Below are 19,385 nucleotides of genomic sequence, written 5' to 3' on the forward strand. Positions count from 1 at the left end.
TATATATCCTGGAATTTAATTGCCATTGAGTTTTGGAAAGGTTACAAATGATGGTTTTTCATAGTTATTAAGTAAAAGATCATTTAACCAGGAATTATGGCTATGATGCTAAATCATTTAACGATTTAATCGGAAATATGGTCAGTTATCAGTCCTTTCTAGAGAGACCCATCCCACGTTCTCAGTATAATCTCAAAAGGTTTTACAGCAAACACCCAAGAACTCAAATTCATGAGGAGGACCTTTTCCATATAAACAGTGTACAGTGGTCTTTCTACCACGTGGAGCTTACAACAGAAAAACTAGTCATTAATATGGCCTGAAATCAAACATGTTAGTCTGCATTTGCCATTCCATTGATTACATTGAGCCACCACTTTATAGGTCAAAAATGGCTAGATATTGGCAATTTTATATGGCTCAACCTGACACCTGCTGCCTAGATCTCTAGCAGTTGTCTCCCTAATTTCTCCTTTCATTCTATGGTGAGGACATGAGAAAATCCTTGGAGAATCGCACACTCCAAATATTTTCCAGGAGTAATGGAAAGACCCTAGTGAGAGATGTAGGGAGCCTATAGGTGCCCATTGGTCTATTCCCTGATCCTTCTTTCCTACAGATCCACCATGATGCTTTATTATAGTAGAGGTCAATCTACTTAAATTCATCTGATATAGAAATAATTGCTCAGACTTTTTTTAACTAATCAATGATTTTAACTGCCCTGTGCAACTTCTCTCAAGAAACCTGTCACATTTACTAATAGAAGAGCATTCATATTCTTTACCAGCACAATTTTAGTAATTAAGTAAAAGGAGAAACCAGACTTCAAAATGTGGGGAATAAACAGAAGGTAGAGTGATGAAAATAAATGTTTTTGGTTTTCTTCTCAGTGTGCTCTTTATCTAATACCTTCATCAGAATCAGCTAGGGTATTTATAAAGGGCAGATTCCCAGGCCCCACACAAAAAATATCAAACCAGAATCTCTCGAGTGAGATCCAGGAATCTACATTTAATTAAATTATTAAATAATTGTTGTTAGAAGGATTTCAAATATTCTGGAATATACAGAGTATAACACAACAAACACTTATTTATCCACCAGCTGGGCTTATAAATCTGAATGTTTTTCCATTTGTTAGAAGTTTTGCTTGTTTTATTTTGGTCTGTTTATTTTGATTTGATTCTGAAATGAAACATTTCAGAGACAATTCAGCACGTGTGGAACGATCTCTCTGGCTCCCACAGGTAACCACCATCCTGAATCCTTTTAAGTGGCCATATTTTCTATGTCTGCATTTGATAAAATGTATACTATATTTTTATGCACACTTTATATGACTTCAGATTTTATGTTAAATCATATCAAATGGTATCTGTCATTTTGCAACTTCTTTTTTTGCTCAATATTAGGTTATGGAGAATTTTTCATCGTTAATACACATAACTCAAGGCCAATTATTTTAATTGCTGTATAATTGTATTTGTGTATTTAACAAGTTCTGTGAGTAATTTTTATGCACGATGAACTTAGAATGTAGGAAGACAGTGAATTAAGATCAAAGTCATCAAAGGCTAGAGGACAATGAGGTAGAAATCTGTAGATCCAAGCACCAGGATAAATGGGTACAGCTGTCACTGTACATGTGAACAGTTGGGAAGAATCTACCCTCAAGTAAGCATGACCTAGGTGGAAAGCACCACTGGGAGGTTCTTTTCTTTTTCACAAATAAGGAACTTCTTTTAAAGCACGCACATCTCAAGGCATATTCTAACTTTTGAAATAGTTGTTTGAAGCTTTTTTATTTTTTTGGAAAGCTGTACAAGAACATTGGTCTGATTTCTTAGGGTAAAATAACATATTACTATCTTTCAAAAACACTTATTGTATCTATATATTTTAAATGGTTCCATAGTTGTTATGTGTTATATAGAGAGGGGAAAAAATGACAAAAAAGCACTATTCAGCACTGCTTTTTCAAGTTATTTAAAGGCTGTTAATGGTAAAAATAAATTTTAAAAAATTAAATCTTTTAGCCTGTTTGAATGTCATCAAGAAAATAAAGGGGAAAAATTAAACATATCCTTATCTACTTTTGCTCGAGGGAACAGTCTTTTATAACAAGTTGTCTAATGGTATTCTTAAAATTTTGAAAAGTATTTACTTAAATCCCTATTTGTCAAGTGCTGTAAATTCCAACAAATGACATTGTATGGTGCCGGTTGCCATTTGACTTAAAAAAACAAAATATCGTCAAATAAGGATATTTTTCTTAGTTCACTGCATGCCTTGTATAGCTAATCCGTTGACTGTTGGCCTTAAAATCATGTAGAATCTTCTAAATTATATTTTATATGCTCCCTGACTAGATCTCTTTAAATCTTATCTTTTCTATACAAAGTCCCATCATATCAGTTCTCACAAAATGTCAGTTTGGGTTTATGGTAGAAAGCCAAGTTCATAATGGTGTTCTGCTCTATATTTAGGCTAAAATAAATAGTGCAAATATTCAGGAACTTGGGTTATCTTTGAGAAGAGAATTGTAATGCTCATGAGTAATCAGGAAGACTAGGTCATACATCAGATTGGCCCAGACAAGATTCAATATATTGAGAATGATGGTCACCAAGACGTTCACAAACTAGACTGCGGGCTAGTCACACTGGCAAAGATAAAAATGGAAGATTATCATAGGTACAACTTAGTAACTTTATTTACTGCAAGTGTGGGCATCTATCCATATCAACATAAGGATTTTCAGTCATTATTTTAAAGGCTTCAGAGTATGTCAATAAATACGTGATGTCAAAAGATGTGTTAAAAAAAATATTTGTCACTTGTGATAAAAATGTAAGAAAAGGATATTATAGGAAAAAAGTATTATAAAATGTGTCATGCAGTTAACGAATAAATTTTTTTCTTGACTTTTTCATATATGTAGTGTTTGACAAAAGTGAAAAAGTCAGGTTTATAAAGTTGTAATTTGTTGTGGTTTTTTGTTTTAATAAACATTCACTTTTATATGAGAATAATAATCACTAGTATAATTCACCATCACATTCTTATTGCAGGGATTTAAAACTACACAGAAAATGTTCAAGTGCTCTTGTCCCTCTATCAATTCCACGTCCCACCCCCAGGGGTGGGTATCCTTTTAGATATTTTTTTGTGAATTCACATATACACACTTAAAAATAAAGAATTTTGCTTTGGGTTTCACACTGTACAGTGTTGTTCATCTTTCTTTCTCCACTTAACAAACCCTTCCCAGAGCATTTTCTTGGCGAGTGGCAGGGTCCCAAATACCGTTGAGCAGGTTGTGCCCTGCATAAGGACGCCAGGCTAAGTGCTGACTGGGAGCTGGAGGGCAACCTATGTTTTACTTATCAAGCAGTGAGCCCCGGCAAGGGGCTGCATCCATCCAAAGGGGCATTTTTCTAACTCACCTTGAAGTTCTGTGTAGGTTACTCATGGCTCTGTCAGTGCATGTGAATCTACCTCATTATATGCAACTGCTACGTAGTGATCCAAGGAGTAGCAGTACCATAGTTTATTAAGTTAGACACTTTTCTACTGATGGCTGCATAGGTTATTTCCAGTTCTTTGGCCACTAGAAAAAAAATGGTTCAAAGAACAGTATTGAGCATACTGTTTTTGCATGTGTGTAAGTAATTCTTTAGAATAGGTGTCTAAAATTAGAATTGCCAGGTTGAAGAATATATCCTACTTTAATTTTTTTATACTTCCAAAGCACCCTCCAAAAAAGGAAATTTACTTTTCCAAAATATTGTCAACCTTGAGTGTGCAAAGAGAATTAATATTTTGTTCATTCATTCAGTAGACATTTATTGTGTGATGATGATTTGCCAACCACTGCCCCAGATTCTTGGCTTATAATGAACGAAACAGACCATGATTTCTACCCTTGAGGGGCAGACATTCTAGTGGGGAAACAGATAATATACATAACAAATTAGTTATAAAGTATGTTGGAATGTTCCTCTCCAGAACAATTATTTATCTTTCCATTTGTCCATCTTCTTTTACATCCTTTGGTGACATTTTTGGTTTTCTCATAACAGTCTTGCTCATTTCCTGTTCAGTTACTTCTACATATTTTAGGATCTTTGTTGCTACTGTGATTTGAATTTGTTTCTTTTTTTTTTTTTTCCTATTCCATTTTTTAAATGATTAATGGCAGTGGACAAAAATGTTCTTGTGTTTTTTTTGTTGAACCAAATTCTTTTCTTGTTCTAATAGATTATCGAATTGTCAGATTATTCTCCGGGAATTTTAAGGCACAAATTCTCTTCCTTTGTGGTATAATGGTCTCCACTTTGTTGCAGTGTTGGTTGCTTTTGTTGCATTGTCCAGAATCTCAAGTACAATGTTGAACAGAATATGTAATAGCAAGCTGTATTAGTCTGTTTCTGTTGCTTATAACAAAATACCTGAAACTGGGTGATTTGTAAAGAAAATAAAATTTATTACTTACAGTTTCTAAGGCTAGGAAGTCCAAAGTCCAGGGAACACAGCTGGTGAAGGTCTTGGTGGTGGTGACAGTGATGGCAGGGTATCACCTTGTGAAAATGGCAAAGCAGAAAGAGAGAGCAAGAGGACAACTTCCTCATTCATTCTCCTTTTAAAGCCCTCCGAACCACACCCATGACCACCATTTTTAATCCATTCACTACAGCAGGGTCCTGCAATCTAATCACCTCTTCAAGGCTCCACCTTTCAATTACCATAATAGGACTTCCCACCCTCAACAGTTTCAGTGAGGATTAAGCTTCTAATATATGAAACTTAGGGGCACAATTCAAGCTTCAGTGACTTTGGGGGAGACATAATTCAATCCATTACACAAGCATTCTTAGTTTTTTCTAATTTTATGGAAGCGTTTCCAGTGTTTCATTATTAACCTCAATGCTTGATCTAAGTGTGTGATACTCAAAATCAAGTTAAGACCATGGCCAAGCCCTTGTTCCCTGAAAGAGTTTTTTAAAATTTATTTCATTCTGTTTTTAATCACTAAAATGGTGATTTTAAATAGGTCTGGAATGTTTTGAATGCCCTTTTTGACATTTATTTATTGTATTTTTTCTTTGATCTGTTAATATAGAGAATTAATGTATTTCTTATTGTAGCATAACAGGGTGAGAATCTAATTCCTGCTGTAACTTAATTTTTGTCAGAAATCATGAAATGGTTTTCTCTATGATCTATTACAGTATTCCTCCACCCTAGCTATGCTGTGAATACGTCTGTGGACCTTTTGAAAAACAGTAGCTTGGCCTCACCCTACACCTACTAAATTGGAATCTGGTCAGTGGAGCCTTTCCATGTGGAAGTTTTCAAAGCTATGCTAATGATAAAGTCTCATGATAATCAGCCAATATCGGCAGCTACTGCTCGAACACGTGGTTCAGAGATTCTCGCACAGGGTGGCCCTCAGTGACTGGCTGGTTAGCTCAGTTGGTCAGAGTGTTGTGCTTCTGACACCAAGGTCAAGGGTTCTGACCCCCCAATCCCCAGGCAAATAATCAAAAACAACCACAATGTCTCTCTGTTCAGACAAGTCTGATGCACACAAACATTTAAGAACTCCCGATAGAATTCATTGTTGACAGACAGAAAGGAAGGAAGGAAGAAGGAGTAAGGAAGGAGCAAATCATTAATGACATGGTTTTATCTTCTAAATATGCAGATTCATCACAATAAGAAGATGCCACCCATATGTAACTGTCTATTCTTTTTCATCTACATGTGTTCAGCCCAGACCTCTAAATGCATTTATGTCTGTGTGAAAAATATGTTCTTTCATGTAGAGTTGAAGGAAGAACCAAAAAAAAAAAAAAAAAGTGCTAATGGCTACTTGGGTAACAAGAGGAAAAGGGGAATTGAATCAGGAGACACGGATTTCCAGTTCTGCTATTAACTAAGCTTGTAGACTCGGGAAAGTCTTAAACTTCCTGCAGTAATTTCCTCCCCAGAGGAAAATTTTTTATATTTTTTCAGTGTGAGGCCTCGTCATAAATGTGAAAAAGCCACAGACACACCTCACATGGTGGTGGACAGAAAGTATACAGTGGCAAAAAATTCACTCCGAACTAATTCATGGAAGATTTACTACAAAACATTAATAATTTAAGTAAATTTGAAGTTCTAAAAAGCTCACAAGAGCAGCCTCATTCATTTTTCACATTTTATTTTGTTGCTAAAGAAAAAATAAAATGGTGACTCTTAGATGTGCCTAAGATTATAACACAAAATAAGATACTGAGAAAAGAAAATTTCCATTCACTGAAGATGTATAACTAGATTTAAGAGGCAATTACTGTTTATTCACTCAAGGAAACAACCCTGTGAAAGACTTCTCCATTGGAGTGATATTGTACTTAAAGCCAAGGCCTTCTGTACACCCAGGCAGTGCAAGTGCGCTAAGTCAGAGGAACACTATTACATGGACCAAAAATACAGTTGCCAGATAAAGTACAGGATGCCCAATTACATCCTAATTTTAAACAATACTTATACTAAAACTTATTTTTTATTTATCTTAATATCAAATGTAATTGAAAGTCCCAAAACTTTATTTGCTAAATCTGGCAATCCTATCAGCAAATGAGAGAGAACACAGAGTCGAGAAACCAAAAGAAGTTCTGTACCTGGATCACAGCATTTTCTAAAACATTGTATGGTTTACGCGAGACCATATCGAATAGTATAAGGATTTTTTATTTTGATAATTTTGTACTTTAATATGTGTTATAAATATACTAGATTATCATTCATATACTATATAGCATTCATATACGTGAAAATAAAAATGCATTTTTAGCTGCAAAAATATTAAAGAAGATATAGTCGTTGAACTCAGAATAATCCACATATGAGGGCCACTGCGTAGAATCAGGTAATGAGAGGCAAAACCAGAAAAGTAGACTGAAGTCAGGTTAACGCAGGACTTTTTCAAAATTAGGTGATATGTATTTTTATGGAAAAGGAATACATTTTTACCTACAACCGTCTTTGTGTCCACAGCAAAGGAAAGAGTATCATAATATTCCTGAAACAGTTCATGGATTTTTAATGTTAAGTAGATGTTTCTCTTATGTTTTCAAACCAAGTCAAGTTTTGTCTCCTTTAAAACCTGAGCCCAAGCAAGGAGTTACAAAGAATTTTTAAAAAACTGCACGGATGTGTGGACATCACATAAGTTCGATGGCAGAGAACAAATAATTAGCTCAGAAAGGCTGACCTTGGGTTCAATAATATATTTAGTGACGCTGAATCTTAATCTTTAACTTTAGCAATCAAAGTGAAGGCTGGTTTCAAAATTCTAACCAAATTATTTAGGTAGAAATTATATCCCAGTCCCAAAAATGGGCCTTTGAAGCGCGTGGGAAGCGATCCACAGATTTCCCCAGGATAGAGAGGAATTGCTGCCCAACTGCCACTTCTGAGCACTCCCAAGGACCAGCTGCATAAATGTCCTTTGAAACTGTTTAGGAAACTGTGTAGGCAAATTATAGAAGTTCCAGTTAAGAAATAAATGCTCCATTTGAAGGCTTGTTGCAGTTAAAAATTTTAGCAAAGGTGAACCCGATTTTCTTCACCACGCCCTATGAGTAAAAACTGATTAATCGGGAGTGAATATAAGCACTTAATATAAAGTCACCATCATTAGCAATGATTACATATCAATTAAAAGATCTCCTGTAGCAACCTTAAAGAACAATATTATCTATCCCTCTTCACCAACTATATTGTAATGATATTGGCACATGTTATTATTAAAGGTAATATACAAAGAATTTGGAGCTGAACAGAATATATGTGGCCAATAAGAGATAGTTGGTTTGTTTTATTTCCTCCCAGTCCACATAAGTTCCATATTGAAACACAGCAGAATAAAAATTAAGGCTGACATTCAACTTGCCTAGAAATTCTAACATAGAATAATTACATTATCTTTAGCTTCTGACTGTCAATTCGGATGAAAAGCTTCACTGCTCCTGGAAAAAAAAAAAAAAAAGATTTAATAACTTTCTGGTTTTTAAAACAGGATATTATTTTAAGAAAGAAAAGTCTCGAATGAAGAATTTATTGTCAAATGAAATGTATAACACTAATATAAGATTACGTACTAGTCCAGCTGGCTGCAGATCAAATAATTCAGGATAAAACTGAGCCAAGTCTTTCGCTAAAAGGTCCCTTTCTTTCATGGGTGAGCAAGAAGTATCACCAGCCCAGAATAGCCAGTAAGAATCCATACGGAACTGAAGACAGTGTAGGAGGCAGAAGCTTGAATTAAGAGTCAGGAAGTCTTCGTTCTATTCCTGGCCTAGCCTTTCATTTATTACGACTATCTGTGTGACACCACCGCTCACTGACAAGCAGAGTATTCAGGCACTGCTGTGTTTGCTGAGCCAAACATCCACTATTTGGAAGCATCCGGGTATTTCACTGAATATTTTGGTTCTCTTCCAAATGATCAGCGTTAGGAAAACGGAGCCTGTGTGTCTCCAGAGGAAACACCCTTTTCTCTGGGCTTTATATTTCTCCTGTCTGCAAAATGTCCAGTCACTTGCTCCAGCACCCACCACCTTGTGGCGTGTGTGCTGTGTTTTGTGCTGTTCCTTCAAGACCATTTGGAGGAAGAGGAGTGTTGGGATTATCTTCCCCAGATGGAAGGAAAGGAGGATAGTGAAGGCTCCTGTCAAGTTTAATCCTTACCAATTCAGAGACTTCTTGGAGAGAACCCCCTGGAGATCCTGTTTATCTCCCCCACAATCAGAGACTGCCATCAGAGACTTCACTGCCCAGAGACTAAATAGCTCTTTGGAGTAAATAACGAGCATCTTGCAGATTTCCCGATGACCACCATGAGTCTTGGCTATATTAGGTTTTTGACAACAAATCAAACCAAATAGACGTTTCTCTCCTAACTTGCCTAGAGTCTACTGACCTGTGTTGAAAAGAGATATGGCTGGAAATTTCCCCCACAGTAGCTACATCTATTATCTATACAACAGCTGGTTGCAGTCTCAAGACAACAGGATGCTTCTGTTCTTAGCACTACACAGGGACTGATCAGGTAAAGGAGACATATGTCACACTGTCGACTCAAGCGCAGCTCACAGTCAGCTAAATCTTTTTCTTCATTAAAAAAGCAGATTGTGGCTATCCCATTAAGAATAGGCTGTTCATGTTCTAAACAGGCACTAGGTTCTCAGGCTGCATAAGAGTACAGAACATGGGGAAATCCTTATCTACTCTGCCCTGGTCAGAAATATATTACCACATAGGGTAGTATATTTAATTCCAGTCACCAACCATTAATTAGGTCATGAAGTCATATCCAGAGAAGAGTAAACAGAACTAATGAGGATTTGCAAATATACCATATGAGAAATTATTAAAGGAACTGAGGATGATTCACCTAGAAAAGGAAGAAAATGGCACAACATAGCTATTAAAATATCAGAAAGGCCACTTCGTGGAATAGACATTACTTATTCTGTCTAGTTCTGGAGAGAGAAACTAGGAAGTTAGAGAAAGCAGGATTTAACTCGATAACATTTCTAAAAATTATAGCTGAACAAATACGAAATAGGTTGCCTCCTAGGGAACAACGTATAGCACGTAGTAGGTGGTCAGCAAACATATCTCGAATGATTGTTTGTTGTGGTCATTGGCATTCCTCAAAAGCATAGTCTCTTTGTGTTGGCCTGAATGGAAACCAGGTTATAGCAGTTGAGAAGAGACTGTGTGATGCCCAAGTGTGCATTAAATTTAAAATGTTACCATGGAAGAAAAGCACAGGGGAGTCCTGGAAAGAGACCAGGACCAGGGGTGGGAAGAGCCGGGCTCTAGTCTAGGCTGTACTGAGGGGTGACCTGGACTTCAAATACTCCCTGGAGTTCAGTTTCCTCATCTGCAAAATCAGGGCACTGCAATTGATAACTGTAGTCCTGAACTTCTATATTTCTAAATTCTTAGGTGTTGCATGAAGTATTCAAGCAATGTATTGAGTAACTTAAAGACATATGTTTTGAGTTAAGTACAAATATGAATATAAAAATACATTAATTATAATAAATATTAAGGAATTTTACAAACATAAGTAATAGGGAAAAGAAGGCAGATAAAGGAGCCATTACTGGGAAAAAGGGGAATCCTCCAGAAGAACACTAAATTTAAATCTATGATTTATACTGAGTTTTACCTGGGCAACAAGAGAAAACATTAAGGAAAAGAAATGCATTAAGTAAATGCATGATTTCAATATGTTACTATGTCAACTAAGTCATAATTACAACTATTGATTTAACGATCAATGTTTCTACTCAAGTCAAATTCCATGAACAATTTTCCATTCTACTGGTGCCCACCCCCAGCATGTTTTGAAGCAACCATACACCAGCTCCCACCAGCTCACAAGAGCTGATTGTGCACACTATTGAATGCTGTGTTCAATAATGTCTGCTTGGTAGCTTGAAATCGGCCAGGGGAGTATTTATATCACAGAAATCAGCAAATGTTACAAATCAGAACTTGTTTTTTCTTTGGAGATCCCCTTGCTAAACATATACCAACATACCACTGCCCACCCACTCCCTACTCCTAACAAATAAGTGCATTTCCCTAAACAGTGCCCTCTTATTTTCCACTTTGATCTCAAAATATATAGGACTTTGTCACAAAACTGCCTGTTATTTCTTTATATTCGCTGTAATAAGTCTCCAATTCAGACTTCAACATAATAGAACTAGGACTAGAAGGATAATCTCAGGATAAATAAGCATGTATCAGTCATGTGGCATTGGTGGACGTAAAGTATGATGAGGTTTCAAAAATGCTTGATTGCTAGTATGTATTAAGAAATCCAGAAGTTGATAAAACCTAATAAATCATTCATTCACTTATATCCTGCCATTGTACAAAGACTAAGATTTACCTCTTTACAGTGACTTTCAAAACCCAGAATGATGTGGCTTCTATTTCTCTCCAGCCTTACTGTGCACGAGCACTGCCTCCCCCTCACCTTTCCTCCTTCATGTCTCCTGCATTGCATCCCCCCCACTTCATGGTTTAACTCTCACTTTCACAGAAAGCTCTTCCCTGCCCACCCTGTCTAAAGTGGGACGCTACCCCTGCAGTCCCCGCACATCTCTTTATCTCCCTATTTTCTTCTTACACTTGCTCCCGTTTAAAACTATCTTCTGAGGTGGTGGGGGAGTGGGAAAGGGAGTGGGGGAGGAAAGGGTGGAATTGGCAAGGGGCCACAAAAATCAATTACATTGTATAATGATAAATAAAAATACATATAAAACTTAAAAAATAATTACAAAAATAAAACTATCTTATGAATCTGTTGACTGTCTTTGTCTATCTTCCCATGGTTGACTATAACATTCAGGAAAACAAGGATTTTTATCTTTCTTGTTCACTAATAGATATTTAGTCTCTTTAATAGTACTTAGCCCAAAACAGCTGGGACTGAAGGAAGTAAGGAAGGGAAGATGGGAGGATTTAGCGCCTTGGTCTTGATTTAAAGGGGTAAAGTTACTGAAATACCAACTTCTTTAACAGGCAGCTTTGCCTATTAAAAAGTTCCTCTTCATGGACTACAGTGACAGCATGAAATTAAGGCTCCACTGTAGAAGTCAACCTAGCCAAGATCTGCAAATATGCTGCTCTGTTTGCAGGCATGAGCTATTTGCTGGAGTGTAGCCATGGACATATGAAAGGTTATAACTTTTGAAATATTAATACTTAGGATTTAAAAACAAGGACAATAATATTTATCCAAAGACTCAGATTTGTACTGACTCTATTTTGTGAAGTTTTATGACTGGGTAACATGTGACACTGGTCTGTATATTTGACCCTTCAGGCTGAATGCAATGTGTAGTGAATAAGGAAGCATCCAGAAAGGAAAATTGTAGAGCAAGCCTATTTGGTTTTGTTCCTTTTGGCAGATCATATGAAATAATTTGAAGCTCAGCCCATGGATGTGAAAATGTTTTTAAAGCACAATGTCAGTATCCAGTTAATTCAAAGACAAATTGTTTCTGAGACTACTGCTGATAGGTCTAGCATAGCTGCAGGATATACTGCTTTATCCAACATTAACTTAGCTGGAGAATATTAAGATATATTTTCTAAGACTTTGGGAGATGTTATTTCAATGGTTCCTATTGATTTAAAAGAGTAGGAAATTATATAAGCAGACAAATTGGAAGAATAGTTAAGGGGATTTAATTACTATTCAGTAAAATTTTTCCATTTTCTGGAATATTTAGAAGGGGATTAACCTGAATAATCTTGAATATTTCTGGGACTCTATATTAAGTTTTAAGCAAGATTTTACTATAAATAACACTCCTTTGAATGTAACAAAGTTCTGTAGCATTGAGGGATATGATGAGGTAAGGTTCAGGTCTGTTCGTTTGCAAATACCTTCTAAGGCAATAAAACTTTATGATGGCAGAAGTTTGTAATTCACTTTCAGAGCCTCATTAAATGTTTTAGACAGCAGGGACAATGGGAGGAAATTGAAGTCATAATAATGGCATAGTATTCTGAAGAAATTAGCACATCTCAAAAAAACTTATTCTCAAAATTAAAACATCTGTCTTTGTGAAAACAGGACTAGCTCTTTCAATTTGCATTAATCTGTTAAACCAAGCACAAGTTCAGTTTACTCAAGAAATTATCCAATGTTAGTTTAATTAATTGATTCTCTGACCAACTTACTTGAGTTAACCAATTATTTCACATCTGAAAGATAATACCTCATCATATTAATATTAGAATTAATATTCTAGCTGTTTAAGGTATAGAGACCCCTACAAAATTAGATTAACTCACGAAATAGTCCTTTTTCTTGGGGGTGCCTCTTAATGGTGGCTATGGAATTTAGAAGGATTAAAAGAAATGCCAAAAAACAAAAGAAAAGGTCTGATTTAGGCAGTCATTACTTTCATCCCTTTACTAATACCACAAGTGAAGTGAAGCCCCCAACCTGCTACCTTTCTGTCATGACACATCTTCCCTTTGAGGTGGGCCACTGGTGGTCCTTTTAAAGCTGATTTCACCCGCGTAAATATCTCAGACAGATGAGAGGATAGCAACACGAGTCACAAATGATAACTTGCTTCAAAAGGGCTGGCCCTGGGTCCGTTACATCCTTTAATGTATTTTACTTCCAAATAACCTAACTGTGTTTTCCATGATCTTTTTTTCTACGCCCAATACCCTACCCAACTCTGAAACCCTGTGCAACGCAGGGCATTTGAAAGATTCCTAATACTAGTTGACTTATTTGAACACACCACAGTAGAGAATCATGCCCAAGTAACTCTGTATGGCCAACGAGAAGCTTTAGCTAGTCCTATAAGCAAAAGTATTTCCACCAATATATGGATACGTTATAGAGAATTCAGAATCAGTAGCCACAGTCATTTACAAAAATATGCATTGCTGTGGGAGCTTTTCTCAAAGGTGTTTGAAAGAAAAAGAAACTCGAAAAGGAGTATCAGCAATCACATAGTTTGAAGCAGCTGTGAGTAAATGACCCCCTGCAGGGAAAACTGCCCACTGCACAAGCACAGAACTTGGCTTGCCTGATTCATTCCCATTTTTTTCGTATACTCGGAAATATTCTTCCAAAAATTCTCTCCTACACATCTTTAAATGTTTAACCACAAGCAATTATTAGTGTCTTATAAATAATAAACTTGTACTCTGAAAAAGAAAGAGTAATATGTAACTTTTCCCAAGAACATATTGGAAAGTAGGAAGTGCACATCAGTACTCATTGGTGTCATGCTGCTTTTTCACTGCGTTTGCTCCATAAGATGTACATGTGCTGTGCATGTAAAACGCTTTCTTGGCACTAGGTCAGCATCTTCCCAATGAAGAGCCCATTGATGACACAGAATAGAACTTCTCTTCCCCCTTAAGTAGAAGACAGCCTATTATCCAGTGTCCTTTTTGTCACACTGAAGAACAGGGAACTTTTTATTCTTTCCAAGAAATAGCCTTTCAAATTCAGTAACAACATGTTCTGTTCCTCAGGAAATAAGAGAAGATCGAGACAGGACACGGCTGGACTCCATGGTGCTGCTAATTATGAAACTGGACCAACTTGATCAGGACATTGCAAACGCTCTCAGCACCAGCTCCTCTCCATCCAGCACACCAACGAATCTGCGGCGGCATGTCCCTGTGAGCTTTCCAATTTCCATTTCTCTTCCCATGAATATTTGATAATGGCATCTACCAATATATGACCCTAATCTAGACTCTGGTAAAGATCACACAAATACTTCTATGCTTCATGCAGAGAGTCCATAGAGAAATGGGTGACACGAAAGAAAATGTTCATCATTAAACAGGAAGAAGAGTCACCTTGGGAAATTATGCTTCCAAGTAATCAAATCCTCTTTGTCATAGTTGTTTCCCTAATTGCCGGTCTTCTCTGATATGATATAAACTCTATTAGCAAGCATTGTGTTACCTTGTTTCGTAATTTAATTCCAGTGTCCCAGAAATTTGCCCTGCATGTAGAAGATGCTTAAACATGTTTGTTGCATGGATGGATGGATGCTAGTTGAACTAATCCTGCATATACTTCAAGAAAGAATTTAGATACGGTTAACTAGAAAAAACTCTGAAATGCACCCAGTGAAATACAATGAATAGAACAGAGGTGAGAATTTCATTCTACTCTGTATTAATTTTATATGGCAGACACTCCTCTGAGATTCTAACACTCAAAAAATAAAATTTCCAAGAGACAGATTCCAGTATTGACTATACATTTTATGTATTTAATATTAGCATCATAAATGGCTTAGCTTGTGCAGATCTAGCAAATGTGATTGTAGAGGTTACTTATAACTAAGCCACGAATTCCTTTTTAATTCATCTATTATTTGTGTTATGCAATATTAAGCATGTTGAATCAAAAACTTTGTGTTTAAGGCTGGCCTGTGGCTCACTTGGGAGAGCGTGGTGCTGATAACACCAAGTCAAGGGTTAAGATCCCCTTACCGGTCATCTTTTAAAAAAAAAAAAAAAACTTCCGTGTTTACCTGAGATCAAAAGTGGAAAATTGTATATATAAATTTAAGCACCTACTCAAATAGAACTATTCTGTATCAAATTGTTTGTTTAGTATAGTTTTGCCATTGATTCTGAAGTGATTCGAGAATCAATCTGACTGCGGAGTAGAATATTTCAAAGAAAAGAAACAGATTAAGAACAAACTTTGGCATATGCTAGGCACTATTCTAAGTGCTCTGCATATGTTAATGTTTTTATTCTTCATACCACTTTTCAGATGAGTGAAAGGCAAAAAGGAGGAAGTTATTGCATGTGCCAGGGCTGGCATTCAGACCTGGCCAGCCTCAATCCAGAGCCATTTCGTTTGATTGCCTTACCACACAGCCTTCTCTAGCTGACGGTAAGGGAGCTCTGACAGCTTTGGCAAAAAAAAAGGAAAAAAAAAAAGTTAAGAATGAATAAATATGCAATTAAATACATCAACCTATAAAACCAGAAGAAATGAAATTTTTGTTTTGGTTTGTAACCTTCTGCATAATTTTTTCTTGTCATTCTGGATTCATTGCAAATATTTTCTTTATAGTGAGTCTCCCTTAAATCTCCTTCTATCTTCCCAGAGTCAATGGTTTGCCCCCTGCCACTGCCATGGTGTCTTGCACATACTTTAGTTTTAGCAAGTAGAACAGGCGTCCAAATGGAGTAAATGCGATCAAAGTACTCACCTGAAGGCCAACAAGGGCTATTGTCATTTTGTTTACATATGAAGAGGGTGTAGAAATGTTGTTCTTATTTTGTCAATGCTTTTAAAGGCGGCAATGACCATGTTTTTCAATAGGAGGTACTACTTACTCCTTTTCCATTAACGTAGACATGGGATAAACTTTCTCTTTAAAGACTCTTGGTGTGACTTGTTAATCAAGAGTTAATCTTCTGTATTTTAAATCTCTCTCCTTCTCCCTCTACATTCAACTTTCCTCAATCCACATGTATTTAGGGGATGGACAGAGCCTAGATTTCTGCTAAATACCATGTCGTCTTCATCTTGGAAAGCAGGATAACCGTAACCTGCTAGACATGGTTCTTTGTTGGACAGTAAAGGCAAAACAAAAGCCAGAGTTAACATGGGAGATGATTTTAGGATTTGTCTACATCCACATCTTCTGCCTCCATTTGAATTATAAACTAGATTTTATATTACACGCACTATCTCATGATACCACAGCTACTGCCCCTGTAAATAGAGATCTATATGGAATAGGCAAAATAATACAGTGGACACATTATGAACTTTGGACTCTGGAGATCTGGGTTCAAATGCCAGCTCTAGGGCCGAGCCCGTGGCGCACTCAGGAGAGTGCGGCGCTGGGAGCACAGCGACGCTCCCGCCGCGGGTTCGGATCCTATATAGGAATAACTGGTGCACTCACTGGCTGAGTGCCGGTCACGAAAAAGACAAATGCCAGCTCTATAACTGACTATTTAGAAACATAAGCAAATTATTTAATTTCTCAACTGCAGGTTCATGTAAAAAAAAAAAAGAAGACATTGTTTCATATCTAATGGCTTCTTGGAAGGAGTAAATAAAAACATTTGTAAGATGTATTGCACAGACCTAGCAGAGTGCCCCTTTCCACCTGTGCTCACTCCCACCAGGCACCAAGCTAAAGATGAGTAAGACACACCGCAGCCCTCAAAAGTCCTTTTCGATGTTTTTCTTGGTCATCTCTCGTTCTTGATTTCTTTCCTTGGTGTTTAAAGCTAATTTTAACATTCTCTCAATATCAAAATTCTTCCACAGGCATTTTCCATTCCTTTTGATAATTGTGCCATGGAATAAGAGGATTATAATGGCATGATTATGACCTTGATTGTCCACCAAGGAGCACTGTCCCAGATTCAGAGGAGAAACTGCCTCTGCCTCACCCTCACACTCCATTGTGAATTTACAGTTTTGCAGGAAGAACAAGACAAACAGTGAAAAGTGACCCCTAGGTTTGAGAACATCTATGAAAAAATACCAGAGTGAGTTCTACGTATAATAAAGGGTATAAAGGACAATACAAGCATAGGCTGAAGTCTTTAAGAATGACTTTAACATGAAAAAAGAATGAAAATAAGGATAAAGACTTAAAAGAAGCTGTCTGCAGAGAGCCTTATAAGTTGGCTATGCCTTGGTGGATCCAGCCCAGCCCAGGATCTGGTTTACTCTTTCGCAGTTCAAAAACCTGCTTTTGTCCAAGCACGTGCAGTGCACCAGTCTCTTAGGAATGGCTAATGATAGCCAATCTCATAAGATGAGCAGGAGTGGGGGATGGAGAATATGGTAGCATTTCGTGAGTGTTGATCTTTACACATGTTACTTCATTTATCCTCTCAACAACCCTAAGAAACCTGAGCTTCAGAATGGATGATTAATTTACTGAAGGTCATACAGCTGGTGAGATTTACTTCCACACCTGTCAGACTCCAAAGCCCATGCTCATTCTGATATGTCTCCCTAAGATGCAAAAATATTTAATTTATTTATTTTGTACACTAAGTACATTCTGAGATGCTGTTGGTGGGGGAGGGGGGAAGGAGGGGCAGGGCTGGCCCACAGCTGGCTCCCTCGCTGGCCTGATTGTGGTTGGGGAAGGCAGGGCTGAGGGCCTTGGGCCCCCGACCTCAGGACCCCGGGGACTTCTGATTGCATTTATTGTTATTTCATCCTTGATTAAAATCAAGCTGACACCAGAGGACACAAGTCTCAAATAGCAGTTTAATAAAGAACCTCTTGTAGATCCAGCCTTAATGTTTTCCTGATGTCCTAGTAGTAGCAGATCCTGCACAAAATGGATACTAGAGTTAATAAGTTTCAGAGACTGAGAAGTCCAAAGTCCAGGGAACACACCTGGTGAGGGCCTTGTTCTTGGTGGTGACAACTCTACAGTAACGCAGGGTGTCACATGGTGAATATGGCAGGAGCAGAGGGAGAAAAGCCAAGATGCAGATTTTTCATTCACAATACCACTTCCAGAACTGGAATCCCCTTGTCTAACAGTCAGGGCATTTTCTCCCCAATAACAAGTTATTTTGAAGTTCACATTACTAATTGTTTTTCAGCCAACGTGTAATCAAGGGGTATCCTTGGGTTATTTCATCCATGCCATAGGGAAGCTTAAGAAACATGTAGGCAGAAACACTTCACCACCTTTAACTGGACCTCTGGCACTGTTCTGCTGTGTTTCTCACTCTCCCTGAATCTTCTCCCATATTCCAGGGCACCTATTCAAAGATGTTACCATTCTCCCAAAATCTCTACCCAGCCCTTGCACCTGTCCTTAGCAAATACCCTTGTCTTCCTCTTCAAAGGGAGAGTGGAGACACTGACAGCCTTCCCAGCATCACACCTACCAATAGCTGTAGGTGCCTCTTTTCTTTCTTTCTTTCCTCCTAAGTCAAGAAAAGATGTGCTGCTCCTGTCATCGAATGCTGATCTCACTGCCTGTGCCCTCATTCCCTCCCTCCTCCTGGCTTTGATGCACCAACTATTCATTGCCTCTCATAGGTTCAGACTCCACTGCTCTTATCCTTTTCCTCTTTAAGCATGAGCATGCACATTCTGTGTTTTCTCTATTATGTACCTATCAAATAAACCCATCCTTTGCTTAAGCCTGCAGTGTGAGTGTGTAGGGAGAAGAAAGGTGGGTGGGTAAGAGGGGTCATTGTTCTTTTCATTGCAGACAATTAAAAACAAAAACAAAGTCTTCTCTTGACCTTCTTTCAGGTATTGCCCTATCTTACTCCTTCCTTTAAGAGCCGAGCTTTAATTCCCTCTTCTCCTAGTATTTCCTCCTTGATTTGATTCTCCTCTATTGCTCCATCATTTCTCCACAACCCCTCTCCTGTCTGACAAATCCAGTAGAAACTCCTTGGCCTTTGGCTAAAGCATTTGACGCTACTGAGCATCCTCTGCTTGACTTCACCCCTCCCATGGCTTCTGGCTCCTGTTTTCCTTCCAACTCTTCAGCAGTTAATTTCCATACACTTCAATGGTTCTTCTTTCTACATTTGCCCCTTAAATCCTCTATGCAGATTGCAGACTGAATTCTCACTATTGTCTGACTTTCAATATTCTCCCTGGGAATTACCATGCCTGTCATTACCATCTTCATATTGAGGGGCACCAATGAGACCCTTTCATTTTTGTCTCCAGATCTATAAATCCAACAGCTCACTAGAGACCCACCTCTCCTGTAGCATGTATCACACCGGATTTCCTACCACAATCACAATACCTCTCTACATTCCTGCTGCCTGGCTTA

General features: G+C 37.6%; 1 protein-coding gene across 1 annotated transcript in view; it reads left to right on the plus strand.

Annotated features, from left to right (window-relative positions):
* The window catches only part of DLC1 (DLC1 Rho GTPase activating protein), a 356,326-nt gene that overhangs the window by 67,684 nt on the left and 269,257 nt on the right, over nucleotides 1-19,385 (plus strand). Inside the window, exon 2 of the mRNA XM_063076558.1 lies at nucleotides 14,092-14,241. Coding sequence (XP_062932628.1) covers nucleotides 14,092-14,241 — 150 coding nt within the window. The remainder of the gene's footprint in view (nucleotides 1-14,091; nucleotides 14,242-19,385) is intronic.

Source organism: Cynocephalus volans, chromosome 13 (assembly GCF_027409185.1).
Source record: "Cynocephalus volans isolate mCynVol1 chromosome 13, mCynVol1.pri, whole genome shotgun sequence".
Classification (NCBI taxonomy): Eukaryota; Metazoa; Chordata; class Mammalia; order Dermoptera; family Cynocephalidae; genus Cynocephalus; species Cynocephalus volans.